The 13724-nt window shown below is 40.7% G+C and overlaps 1 protein-coding gene across 5 annotated transcripts in view; it reads right to left on the reverse strand.

Moving 5' to 3' along the window:
- The window catches only part of LOC141771744 (roundabout homolog 2), a 70661-nt gene extending 60417 nt beyond the window's left edge, over nucleotides 1-10244 (reverse strand). For 3 of the 5 annotated variants that reach the window (XM_074642335.1, XM_074642337.1, XM_074642333.1), the window contains exon 1: nucleotides 9699-10244. In XM_074642335.1, the coding sequence (XP_074498436.1) occupies nucleotides 9699-9753 (55 nt within the window). In that variant the 5' untranslated portion in view covers nucleotides 9754-10244. The remainder of the gene's footprint in view (nucleotides 1-9698) is intronic. The other 2 variants (XM_074642338.1, XM_074642334.1) reach the window with 1 other exon arrangement.
- Between the last annotated feature and the right edge of the window lie 3480 nt (nucleotides 10245-13724).

Consider the following 13724-nt stretch of genomic DNA (forward strand, 5'->3'; position numbering starts at 1 on the left):
ACAAACAAAAAAACATTAGTTACGCAATGGTATAAAGAAATCATCAGAGTACTTTCCGTGGAAAGACTTAGTGCTCAAATAAAAGGAAATGAGAGCAGCTTCATAAATGTATAGCAGCCACTGTTAAATCACTTACCCGATGATCTAAGTGACTTCATTCAAAGAGGAAGTGGCACATTGGACTGGGAAGCTCCAGAGGCCCTTTAAAATGAATTTCATGAATGATTTGCATGTTAACAAAGTGTATTAGTGTATATGTGTGTAAAATGTATCTTTATAAGATTAATGTGTGTTTATGACTCTAAAGGCATCATTACAACCCCTCCCACCACCACTCATATTATTTATTTGATTTTATTTATATTTTCCCTTATTTTATTTTATTATTTTTTTTTAAATTATTTTTACTTGCAGTTTTGTTCATCTGTTTACTATTCTAGCAAGCTCAGGCCTGTAACAAAATGATGATGTTATTGTTAATGTGAAAAAAATAGTATTTTAATAATTATAACAATGGTCATTTTTGGCATTTTTTTGGCAGCAGATCAGTTTGAAATATTGCAGGGAGTAATGGAACAAGCAGTAGCAGCCACTCTGAGCTGTGAGATGAAGAGCTGCAGGCGACAGGCTGCAACACCTCCAACTTCTCAGCGAGGTAACCAACTATTGTACTTTCACTTTCGCTATTTGCAGACTTATGCTCATACTGTGCAGCATAAAAATCAGATCACGGTTGCTCACAGAAGGATGGAAAAAGGCCAAATATTCTTCTTTATTAAAATGGCAATAGTTTGTTTTGCTGCCCCCTAGTATTCTGAATCCTGCATTTACTGTTAAAACAAGTAAATAGGGTTTCGCCAAATCAACCAGGACTGAAAACTTAATGATGGCCACTTGAAAGGACCAGTTTGTAACAAATATGGGGATCTATTGGCAAAAATGGAATATAATATTGAGAAGTATGTTTTCTTTAGTGTATAATCACCTGATAATAAGAATCATTGTGTTTTCGTTACCTTAGAATGAGCCGTTTATATCTACATTGGGAGTAAGTCCCCTCTCCATTGAGTCTGCCATGTTGCACCACGTTTCTACAGTAGCCCAGAATGGAAAAACCAAACACTATTAACTTTTCCGTCTCAGGCCAGAGTCGATAACGTTACTCGCTCCCGTCGTCCCCACTCTCTCTCTCTTGCTTCACCACTCACGTCCCACATACACACACACTCTAAGCACACAACAACTGGCTCTAGACAGGGCCATTAGCATTTTTTGCGTCACATAAGAGTAGTCGTAATCTGCAACTTCACCGCTAGATACCACCAGATCCTACGTACTTTTCATTGAAATCTTTTTGCTGAAAACGAGCTGATCAGAGCGGTGAGACTGAGCAAAACAGTAAAGTCGTGGACCATAAAAACTAAAACAATGAGCTGTAAGACACTAAAACTCTCTGTGGAGCTCTCTGTCCCCTTCACATCCCACATCTATTGTTAACATGAAAAAGTACCAGTGCAGCTTTAATGTAATGTAAGAGGAACACTCATTCCTCTGAGGGACTTTAAAGTTTTACTAGCTCATATTTTTAATAATATATGTGATTGGTTTAATTATGTGGCTGTGTTTATGTGTGTGTGTTGATCTCAAGGAGATTTCCTGAATAATTTAAGTTTAACTAACCATGCAACCATCTGTAGATTTGTATTAGGATGTTTTATCTCCACTGTATAATCCTATAAAACACTCAAATGGCTCTCTCTTGAGACGAGTGCTTTAGTTTCAACTTCAAATGCATTTAAACTGTAATCTTTATTGTAATAACAGTTCTTTGTCTCTCGTACTCACAGATTCCTCTGATGAGTTCCTTTTTATAGTCCCCAAACCTTAACTTTATGTTAACGCCGGGCTCTTTTTGATACCAATAAATGGCATTATATTTACTCACAGCAACACAGATGAGGCCCAGTTGTACCGCGAATAAAACCATCAATCTGTCATTAACAACACCATTAACTATTAACAATGGGTAATTTTCCTCCTTTTATTATACGCATTTACAGTTTTATAGCGGCAGTAGTCTGTTGTGTAATGTTCTCTTTCCGGCTTAATGAGATCCAGCTGTCCTTGTACTCGGTGTGTCGGCACATACTGTGAAGTTCTGATTGCTTTTAGTAGATTTGAATGGCAGGAATGTCACCGTGACAAATACTTGTGTATTCATTGTATCAAGTGTGCATTTGAAAGAGACGAGAGACGTCTTCGAAAAATATGAAAAGGAATTTTAATGCCTCTAACTACGCAGTTCAGTATGAGAATTAAAATTGGATCAGAAACACTTTTTCTCATTGATATATCAGACGTTGGGATGATTAATGATTAACGGGTTCTTACGACAGTATCAATGTGACGCCATGCATTACAGAGAAAATATAGTCTTGTCAAAAATTAAAAAAAAGAATAGCAAAGAGCTTCAGGTGGCCAAAGTGACAAGCACCGACCTGCTCCTGTCAGTGAAAAGTGTGCACCACCTTTGCTTTTGGGTTTGCTTCATGACAGGAAGATTGGGGTGCAGTGGTTGAAAGCCCCTTTCAGCTATAAAAGAAACTCTATTTTTCCCCGTTTGTGACACGGAAAAATAAGCGTCACGGGCGATAATGGGGATCTCTCTGAAGGTATGTTTTTAGTCAGATCATAAACACGGCCAATTAGAGGCAGCAGCGGGTCCTCAGAGATATCCGAGCGCATATGGGAATTTACTGTGTGACTTGATTTGTGTGAAAAATATTAATCTGGGGCAGTCTGGTGTGAAATGACTTTCATGTTTACAACAAGTAGAAGTAGAAGGTTATCGGCTACTGATGTTGTAGAATTTCAGAACAAATTACATAAACACAGGAAAAAATGTTTCACAAGCTGCTGCATCAGTTCATTTAAACTGTTGTGACGAGTCCCAGAAATTCACCGCATTAATCGATATGTTGCGGCAAATTACAGACGGAGAATATTTTCAATTTACTGTACATACAACTTTATGAAAGTATTATTTTGGAGACTTCAGAATAAGAGACTGGAGCCACGTCTGACTGCTTTAAGTGGTTTCTCAGCAGCAAATAAAACACAAGCAGTGCTTTACAATGAACAAATACAGCTAGGTGTGTTTAAAAAAACAACAACAGGAGATCAGCTGAACAATCCAGATTTTTTGAACCAAGCTGGAGGTAAAATGTCCAATTCAACAAGTATTGATTCAAAAGGCTTGCATTGAATGTCGCAATACAAAACAAACCGGTGTTAAAGGCGCCGTAGTTACGAAACACACATCATCTTTGTGCCAAAGGAAGCTCTGTCAGAGAGGACGAATCAATGAAACCCTTTTAAACACATCTCAACTTCTATGAACCTTGCACACGTTCGGCGCGAGGTGCACCAGAGTCAAGATAATCCATAAGAGTGAAAAGCAGTCAACCTTCAACTGTCGTCGAATAAGGAGGGAGTTTTGTAAATGAGAGTGCGCGGGGTGTCATGCAAGGTTATCACTCTCTTGTACACTCTCAAGGCCGTCCTGTGTACAAATGGATATGTCAGGAGTCAGGATGAGAGGCAGAGGTGCTCTTCGTGGAGAAATACAGTCAAGTTTGATTCAACAGCTGTACTCATTTGATAGATGTTCAAATTGAAGATGATGTTTTCTCTGTCTACCTACTAAATAAAACATTTTAGGATATTTAACAGTTGTTATGAGTGAAGGCCACTTCCAATGTTTATGGACCCTCCCATCCTCGCCTCCTCTCGACAGCCTGCTGGTAGCCTTGGTGTACATGAGGGCCTTGTGTACATTTAAGTTGTTCTTGTTAAGTATATACAGTATAGGGCTGTCAAAGTTAACGCGATAATAACGCCACTAATTTCTTTAACGCATTAACGCAATAGATCCTCCGGAGGTTGTAGCGGGATCCGTTTTAAAGATAGAGTGAAGATACTGAAAATAAGTAAAGGTGTCCCTTGAATGAAAATGGGTTTTATAGGTACCCACGAGTCTCCCCTTTACAGACATGCCTACTTTATGGTAATTGCATGCAGTTTTGGGGCAAGTCATAGTCGAGTCAGCACACTGACACACTGACAGTGTGTCACTGACAGTGACTGTTTGCACTCTGTGCTGAGTTTGCCATGTTATGATTTGAGCATATTTTTTCTGCTAAATGCAGTACCTGTGAGGGTTTCTGGACAATATCTGTCATTGTTTTGTGTAGTTAATTGATTTCAAATAATAAATATATGCATATATTTGCATAAAGCAAGAGTATTTGTCCATTCCCATGTTGATAAGAGAATTAAATACTTGACAAATCTCCCTTTAAGGTACATTTTGAACAGATAAAAAGTGTGCGACAAATTTGCGATTAATCACAATTAAATATTTGAATCGATTGCAAGCCCGTATATTTATTTATTTATTTATTCATTTATTTTTTCTTTGTTGATATGAATGATTTTAGAGAATTGGAAATTAGCACAATCAACGCCCCAATAATACCATATAAGGCTACTCGTCGTGCCCCATTCAACTGTCTCTGCCAATATATAAGCAGAGCGACACGCTCTCTTCCAAGGGCCATGAAGTCAGGTTACACTTCCTGTTGACCTTGTTACGTACAGAGACAAATTAACCTTCAATTAGTATGTAATTTAAGTAATTGTGCAGTTTGAGATGTTCATATCGATATTGTAGTGTTATACAATTGCATCAATGGTCAATTTAAATGAATGATGATATCGTTATGTAAAAGTGTAATTTATGTGGGATTTTCCTGTTTACACCGCATGCCCAGTGTGCGTGAACGGTCCTGGGATATGAGTTTTCAGGCATGGTAGTTTTAAAATGAAAATATATAATGTGGATGTAGCTTTAGTGTCATTGACTTTAAATCTGCAATAATTGGGCTATTTGTTTTGGCCACTTGAAGGCAGAGGAAACAAGCTGTGAACACAACAATAGTGACATATCATTAGCTGTTAGCAAACAGTTGCTCATTTACACATGCAGCCGTTACGGAGAAACATTATCATTCATTGGGAGTCATCTTGAGCTGCTGAATGCTCCTTTATGTTCACCAGTCAGTCGCTAATTTTGTCTGTCTGCTGTTTGATGCTGAACAGGTAGTGTAGAGTGGAGATTTGGAGCTTTTTTGCTGAAAACAGATGCCTGCTGTAGCCAAAAACAACATCATGAGCGCAGTGAGAGTGAACCAAAACAGTAAAATTGTGATCTGGACAGTCAAACAATGAGCTGAAAATCACTATAAAGCTCCATAAAGCTCCATAAAGCTCCATAAAGCTGAGGGGAGACACATGTTTGGGGGTTAATTCTCCGTACCGTAGGTTCATCACTACAAGTGACCCCTTTCACACTGTCATTTAATACATTACTATAATAGAAAATGTTGACTATAGCTGCTTTAATTTGCTGCTGGCGTTCTCTGATTGGCGTTTTTTTCCCAGGTGAGAGCCTACATCCTATATACTGTACTGTATGTATTTATGATGCTGTTTGTCTACATGAACTTGATATGACCTAACTCATTGTGATCTGATCATGTGTGTAAGCATGATTAGATGTAGTAATTGTCATGATTGCTTCTGATCTGTGAGAATTTCTTCATTTATTCACAAAGCAATCGAGAATAAGCAACCAACCGCAGTCAAATGATTCCCATTAGTGCCGCACGCAGCTCTGATAGACAAGCTATTGCATCGGCCCTAATTGCAAACTCAGACGCACGGTCATTTGTTTGCTCACGGCGTCTCCTACGTTTCTGCCTCATCTAACACACACAGTTAGCAGGCTAAGAGCCGGGGGGGTGATCAAGATCACGTCTTGAAAACCCTGTTGATTCAGGCTATATTTGGCGTTTCTTGGCTCCTAGCTGCGGCATTACATAACAAGGGAGCGCTTTCATTAGTTAGTATTTCTGAATATTAACCTTGCATCCTCCCCTGGGGGGGCAGAAGTGTACTGCTGTCACGCTAATGTGTGAAAACAACAACGCCGCAGAGGGCACGTCTCTGCTTTGCTTCAGATCTCGGTGCCTTTTAGCAACAGCCACTCTCGGAGCGAAACGCACACAAGAAGCCGGACCTGTCTGAGCTCGCTGCTTGATATCTGGTGAGAAACACAACGGTCCGTAGGCAGACTAACTTTACAAGTTAAAGTGAGACAGGAGCAGAAGGCTGGCAGCTTGTCTGTGGGGCTGGTGGCTGTCTGCTGAGATTTCCTCGTGTCTTTTTCAATTTCAATTCATTTACATACTTAAAAAGGCCAAAAACATTCAAGGATTTCTTGTGGCGTTGCCAAGTAATCTCTGCGGGAGGGCGATAACGTGCCACAGCAACCTAAATTTCAAAGCGGAGAAGTCAGGTTTGATTTTCTTCTGGCAACAGTCTGGGCTCTTTGAGCCTTTGTTTGGCAACTGTCCTCCTCCTCGGCCATAATCTAATCTCTAAATGATGTCATCAGCGACTGTACCAGAAGTGGGGCATCATCCACATCCGGTGATATGACTCAAGCATGAGGCACATAGTGGTTTCATCATCCACAAGAGGGGACTGTGAGAGGCTTTAGTCAGCCTTCAGCCATATTTGTCACTTAAGTAATGAGCAGGAGGACAGAGTGGACACAAATCACCAGCAAAGGGTTGTTTAGCATCGATTAGTTCCACGCCGAGCACGCCAACAAGCTGAGTCTGAATACAGCTCAAGATAACTGACATTTCAATGAGACGCATTAGGGTCGACACTGATGCCGTCTTAATTGAGGTTTGGTTTGTGCGCGAGAGAAAGAGCTGCTGCGTTGAATCGAGCGCAATTTGTGAAGGGAGACTGTTGTTGTTTTAGCTCAAAATCACACAGAGGATTGAGAAAACACAAAGAAAACCCCCGCCGCACATCTTCAGAGCAACAGAGAAGAAGTTATTAGCTGCGCACAGCGACACAAACAAAACAAAACTCACTAACACATTCCTCATTTCTTTTATATAAAAACAACAGAATAAAATCGACCAGTGCGGTACTTGTTTCAACACAGCTCCCACAGAGGTCATGCAGCCTGTTGGAATCCTCTTCTCTCAAGTACTTTTCTTTTTATGAAAATACACATCACCCTATGGGTATGTGCAGCATAATAGAGGTGGGAATGATACCCACTCCACATTAATGGATGTAGGCAGATGGTGTGGGTGTTGAGAAGTGCATTTAGAGGTGGCGCCGGTTTGTAATAATGAAGCAGAGCGAGTGGCGAGAGGAGTCACAGCGGATTTATAGTGAAATTATAGTATATCGTTCAAGAAGGTGTAAAATAGAGCTAGACTGATAAATTGGCCCGAGTTGTTATTAGCTTATTTCAGATACATTGGTATCAACGTATATATGTCAGTCAATAAATGAAAATAAATTGCAGTACTGAAATGCCAAAGATATATTTGAGGCAGCCAAAATTTAGAAACACACAGTTTCTCCACAAGAGAAGATTAACAAGTTTATATTTCAACCGTCACAATTCCTTAAAGCTTCTATAAACAATAATTTCATATTAACAACGGATCACATGACTACATGCGTGTGAAAAGCTGGTAGTGACAATCTCGCAAAGAATCAGCGCCTGTCTCTGCAGTTTCCTTCAGCTCTATGAAGCATTTTAGCATCTCATTGTTTTGGTTTTACATTCCGTTACTACTCTTTTGGAACACTGTACTTTTATCAGCATCACTTTCGGCAGATGTTTTCATTGAAAAAGCTCTAAAATCTCACTGTACTCTACCTGTTTAGCATCAAACAACACACAGACAAAGTTAGCGACAAGCTGGCGAGCTACAGTGGAGCATTTAGATAACTAATTAAGCATTTAGCAGCTAAAGAGACAGATATTTTCCTCAGGAGTTGGTGGAGACCAAAATAAGCTAAAAGAGAGTGAATATTGGACTTAGAAACACGACTTAGAAACAAAGGTGGCCAGAAACACGACTCAAATGAATGCTATTGTTGCTAATGTATCTGCTTAAAAAAAAAAAAAAATCAGTTATTGCAGGTTTAAAAAAACAAAAACAAATTTAAAGGTTCTAAATACAAGATTGGCAACATTTCTATTGCCACGATCACATGCTCTAAAAGCATGCGCGGCAGACCCGGCGATGTCAACAAAGCACAGAAAAGCTCCGATTACAACACACACAGAGGGAGAGTACTTCATTCTCTGCTCAGGTAGACATTACTCCTCTATATCTTTACATAGCAAATAGTTGTTTGCTGCTACATTAATGCTCTGGATATCGGATTTAGCACCTTTAAGAGGTGCCATGTGGAGTTTTTCTTGTAAACAAACAAAAGTTCTGTTTTACATTCAGTGTTTCTCACCAGAACACATTATGTGTATTATTGAGGCAATATACGTGTTGTATATGTTATGTGATTATGTAAATAAATTAATATCAGATGATATATTGTTTTCAGATTTTTAAAACTCGCAAATGTCGATATAAGTGTTGGCCTCAATAGCACAGCATCACTCGGGCTCTAATGTAATATAACAATGAAGATTCCTGCCATTCAGACCTTTAATACCAGATCAACTGTCAAAAGTTGCATCAATTACTCTGAATGACAAAAAAAACCATCTGCACTCTCATGAATTGTTTTTCTGAGCCCTGCTTTTATTTGAGGTTTGGATTAAGGCTCAGAAATGTAATCTGTTATTAGAGCAATGGTTCAAAAAATATAATCCCTTTCTCAAAAGGTAATCAAAATGAGCTTTTAAAAGCATTTTATAATAATATGTGTGCATCCTCAAAAAAAAAAAAAACAGTTTTGGGGAGGAGGTGGAGGCTTGTCAGACTGTATGACACTGTCCCTGCGAGTTTATGTGCTCACAGCTGAACTAAAAGTGACAGTTAAATGGTTTCACTTTGGCTACTGTGGAGCCTCCTTTGACCTCTCCTGCTGCCTAATGGACTCCCTGTGAGACCACCTCCATGCTCAGGAGGGACACCATGGGGGAAATGTGCATCTTCTTGGCTTTCAACCTGGTGGTATTTAAATATCACAAATTAATGCATGTGTGACATTTCCAGAATTACATTTCATTCTTTGTTGGGAGGATGTTCCACACAGCTGTCTGGGGGAACGTGTTTGAAATCCAGCTAAACACAACATTTACATCCATCTGGAGGGACACAAAACATGATAAGTCACGATGAAGGCACTCACGCCATATGGACTATGGAGTGTGTGTGCGTGTGTGTGTGTGTGTGTGACATTGTGTGTGTGTAGATAGATAGATAGATAGATAGATGGATAGATGGATAGATAGTAACTTTATTGATCCCGAGGGAGTGTGTGTGTGTGTGTGTGTGTGTGTGGATAGATAGATAGATAGATAGATAGATAGATAGATAGATAGAAACTTTATTGAGGGATATGAGTGTGTGTGTGTGTGTGTGTGTGTGTGTGTGTGTGTGTGTGTGTGTGTGTTAGTGTGTGTGTGTAGATACATAGATAGATAGGTAGGTAGGTAGATAGTAACTTTATTGAGGGATATGAGTGTGTGTGGGTGTGTGTGTGTGTGTGTGTGTGTGTTTGAGAGAGAGACACACACACAGAGAGAGAGAGAAAGGGCACCTTTAAAAGACATAATAATAATATCTTACCTGATGCAATGGTGATGAATGAGACAGTCACAAGAAGTATATTTCCAAAGTTCATCTCCACACTCTCCAGAGTCTGCAGCCTCTTTTACAGTCCACTCAAATTATCAATTAAGCCCAGCTATTTTACATACAAAAAAAACTCAACTGGAATATTTCAAGCGGGTAAAATCATCCCAAATAAAAGAAAAACTTTCACACATCACTCCCAGAGAGCCATGATGACAGCAGCAGCAGCAGGATCCGCCCAGGAGAGAAACCTAATAACAAAACTCAGCAGCAGCACTTCTTCATCCTCGCATGGTCACACACACACACACACACACATATATACACCGACTTCTTTACGAGATGCCCCGCTGCAGCTGCTGCTGAAAACAAAAAGAAAAAGAGAGGTTTAACTATATTTAGCCCGGTCATAAATCAAATAAATCCTCTGTCTCTGTCTCTCTCTGTATGTCTGCTGTGATCCGGGCAGGTTGCAGGTTGAGACTGAAGCTCTTCACATGCCGAGCTGAGCTGAGCTCTGCCCGCCCCACACTCACTCTGCTATCCGCAACAAATCCACGCCAACCTCCAGCAGTCAGTGCGTTTTAAAGAGACAGAGACCCTCTCTGTGTGGGTGTGTGGGTGTGTGTGTGTGTATCAAATCTCGAGCTAAATGAGGAACCAAAAAAGTCCTTAAAAAGAAGTGTAATGAGAGCAGACTCATAAAAAGGAGAGTTATTTCTGGGTTAATAGGGTCATTATTAAAATGAGCCTTGGATTTTAGGGGTTAAGTTTTAGGTGAATCAAATATATTTTAAGGGTTTAGTGTTGGGAAATTGGATTTGAGTCTAAAATTTTAACAAAACATAAAGTAAAATGTTCTTAAAGGTGCTGGATTCTGAATTCAGAGCATATCTAGCTAACGCTGCTAAAAGCAGCAACAGTGGAATGGTAATAGTAAATGGACTTACATGTATATAGCGCTTTTCTAGTCTTCCAATCGCTCAAAGCGCTTTACACTACATGTCAGCATTCACCTGTTCACACACACATTCACACACTGATCGCAGAGGCTGCTAAGGTGCCAACTTTGCCCATCAGGATCTAATCTAAATACTCATTCATAGCCATCGGGAGCAATTTGGGGTTGAGTGCCTTGCTCAAGGACACATCGACATGTGACCTGGAGCGGCTATGTCAACAAAGCACAGAGAAACTCAGATTACAACATACACCGAGGGAGAGCGACTTTATCTTCGCTCAGGTGTATTACTCCACTTTAACTTTCCATAGTGAATTGTTTGGTATATTAATGCTCTGAATATTGTATTGAGAATCTTTAAAAGAGTCCTTAAATATAGGGTTTGGTCTTTTATTTAAGTTATGTGTTAAAATGAGCCTTGGGTTTAGGGTGGTCAGGGTTGCTAGGATACAGCCGAGGGGTCACAAGATCATTTGAGGGAGAAAACAAATGTTACCTCAAACTTATTTTGTCCTGACTTTCTGCCAACTTTTAACTTTAACTTAACTATAATTGTTTAAATATTGATTTAGCCTTAAAGCTATAAACTGTGACGACGGGTCACAAGTTCATATTGTTTAATTCATGCCCACAAGCCAAGAAGGTTGAGAAACCACTGTGTTTTGGGGTTTAAGTTAGTTTTTTTTATAAAGATTCCAGGTTAAAGTTTAAGTGATTTAAATTTTAGGCTTTGATAGTCTAAAATCTTTTGGTTTAGCAAAACTCCTGATGGCAAACGACGTCAACAAAGTCAGAAAGGGTTACTATGTAGTCCTTATAGAGAGACTGACTGTTACATCACAGTAAATGGACTGCACTCATGTAGGGCTTTTCTATCTAAAGCACTTACACTAATGGCAGCTATACAAGGTGATGGATGAATTTATTGTATTAATTTGTAAAGCTACACTCTTAAGTTTGTTCTCCTTTTCATAATGTTGATTCAAAAGGAAGACCAACAACAGTGTCAGTGAGATAAACAGCATGACGGAACTTAAAACATTTCCTCTTTATGTCTCGTTCTTTGTACGATCTTTATTTTTTTAGTGTCCTTTTCCTTCGTAAGCAGCCCATTTAAAGTCCAACGTCTGCATTCTCAGCTCATGTGTGAGGCTTTCCGTGTCGTAACAATGTCCAGCCACCAGAATTGGAGCTCACTTTGTACTATTTCCTTGTGGTTGCCTTCTTAGTCGCTGCCTCAACAAGATATTGTTCATCATGTTGTGTATATTTTGGCATTTTTACAGCACAACACATGTCTTGTGTATTTCATAGCCTAGTAAACACCGCTCATATATTATCCCCAAGTGTTGCCTTTTCCTAACACTCCCAGAGTGAGTGTGATCTGTATTCTCCTTTCCACTCAGTCTCGAGCGTGCTTTTTGTGTTGTATGGACATATAAATAAGCAATAAATTACAGGACAAAAGGGATGATTATTCCACCTGCTTACCTGTGAGATTTATTTATTACTTCTCAGTAAGACCCTCTGAGGCAAATATGTGATTATGTGTGGTTTAAAATAAACTTGACTTGACACTCTAAAGAGCTGAAAGCATTGTTTATAAATAATCACACTGCAAAGCAGCATTGACACCTCAACATGACCGTCGTTGCCTTCTCAGTGTCATCATCATCGTCGCCATCGTCATGGTGATGGTGATGATGGAGAGCATGCTAACAGTCGCCATGCGTCCTTCGCCACTCCAGATCGTTGCGGTCCTGCTGTTTAGCATCCACTCTTTGATTTACTAAACAGCTGTTCTTTCTCACCCACTCCTCCCTCCACAATCTGGCCTCTGGTGCCCAGCCTCCGTCCTCCTCCCGTGGACAAACACAGCTCCCTTGGGGGTACGATCTCTGTTTCGCTCATTCCCCCTCCTCCAGCAACAGACCAGACCGGTTCCCTCGGTGCCGTTGCTTCTTCTCCCTCCAACTCATTGTCTCCTTGTCAAGGCTGCGAGAGCCCAACATGATGGAGAGTGACTTTTGGACGGTCAGACGCCTGCTCTCCTTTGTCCCTCTTGAATGGGACTGGAAATTGGGCAACAGAAGAGGAGTCCAGATGTCTGTTGCGAGGCGCTACACAAAGAGGGGCCCCACAATGGCTTCAATCTCAGCTTGGGGTGGAAGTGTGTAGCTTATTAAGGGCCACAAAGGCTAAACAGGCATAAAATAGAGGCATCTCAACGGTGGAGTCTCGGAGGTGTCAGATGGGAATGGCCTCTTTTTCAACTTTGATATATACCTCAGAGAAGTCATCAGTAGATACTCTTAGGAGCCACTTTATGTGGCGCTGCTTGAGAGCCGTGCTTTGGTCGCATCCATCATTGTATGTTTCTTTGCCTTTTCATAAAGGCATTTCAACACAATTGTTTTTCAGAGAGCTCCAGTTCTCTATTTCTTTACGAGCACATTAACTCTTTGTTGTTTCAACTGGTGGGGGTTGGCCTCCGCCAGGGCTGCGCTTTGTCACCAATCCTGTTCGTGATATTCATGGACAGGATATCGAGGCGTAGTCGGGTGGAGGAGGGTTTGCAGATCGGTGTGCTGAGGATCTCATCGCTGCTTTTTGCAGATGATGTGGTCCTGTTGGCATCATCGGTCTGCGACCTCCAGCACTCACTGGATCGGTTCGCAGCCGAGTGTGACACAGTCGGGATGAGAATCAGCACCTCTAAATCTGAGGCCATGGTTCTCAGCAGGAAACCGGTGGATTGCCTACTCCGGGTAGGGAATGAGTCCTTACCCCAAGTGAAGGAGTTTAAGTATCTCGGGGTCTTGTTCGCGAGTGAGGGGACGATGGAACGTGAGATTGGTCGGAGAATCGGAGCAGCAGGGGCGGTATTGCATTCACTTTACCGCACCGTTGTGACGAAAAGAGAGCTGAGCCGGAAGGCAAAGCTCTCGATCTACCGTTCAATCTTCGTTCCTACTCTCACCTATGGTCATGAGTGTTGGGTCATGACCGAAAAAACGAGGTCGCAGGTGCAAGCGGCCGAAATGGGTTTCCTCAGGAGG

This window comes from Sebastes fasciatus, chromosome 7 (assembly GCF_043250625.1).
Source record: "Sebastes fasciatus isolate fSebFas1 chromosome 7, fSebFas1.pri, whole genome shotgun sequence".
In the NCBI taxonomy this organism is placed as follows: Eukaryota; Metazoa; Chordata; class Actinopteri; order Perciformes; family Sebastidae; genus Sebastes; species Sebastes fasciatus.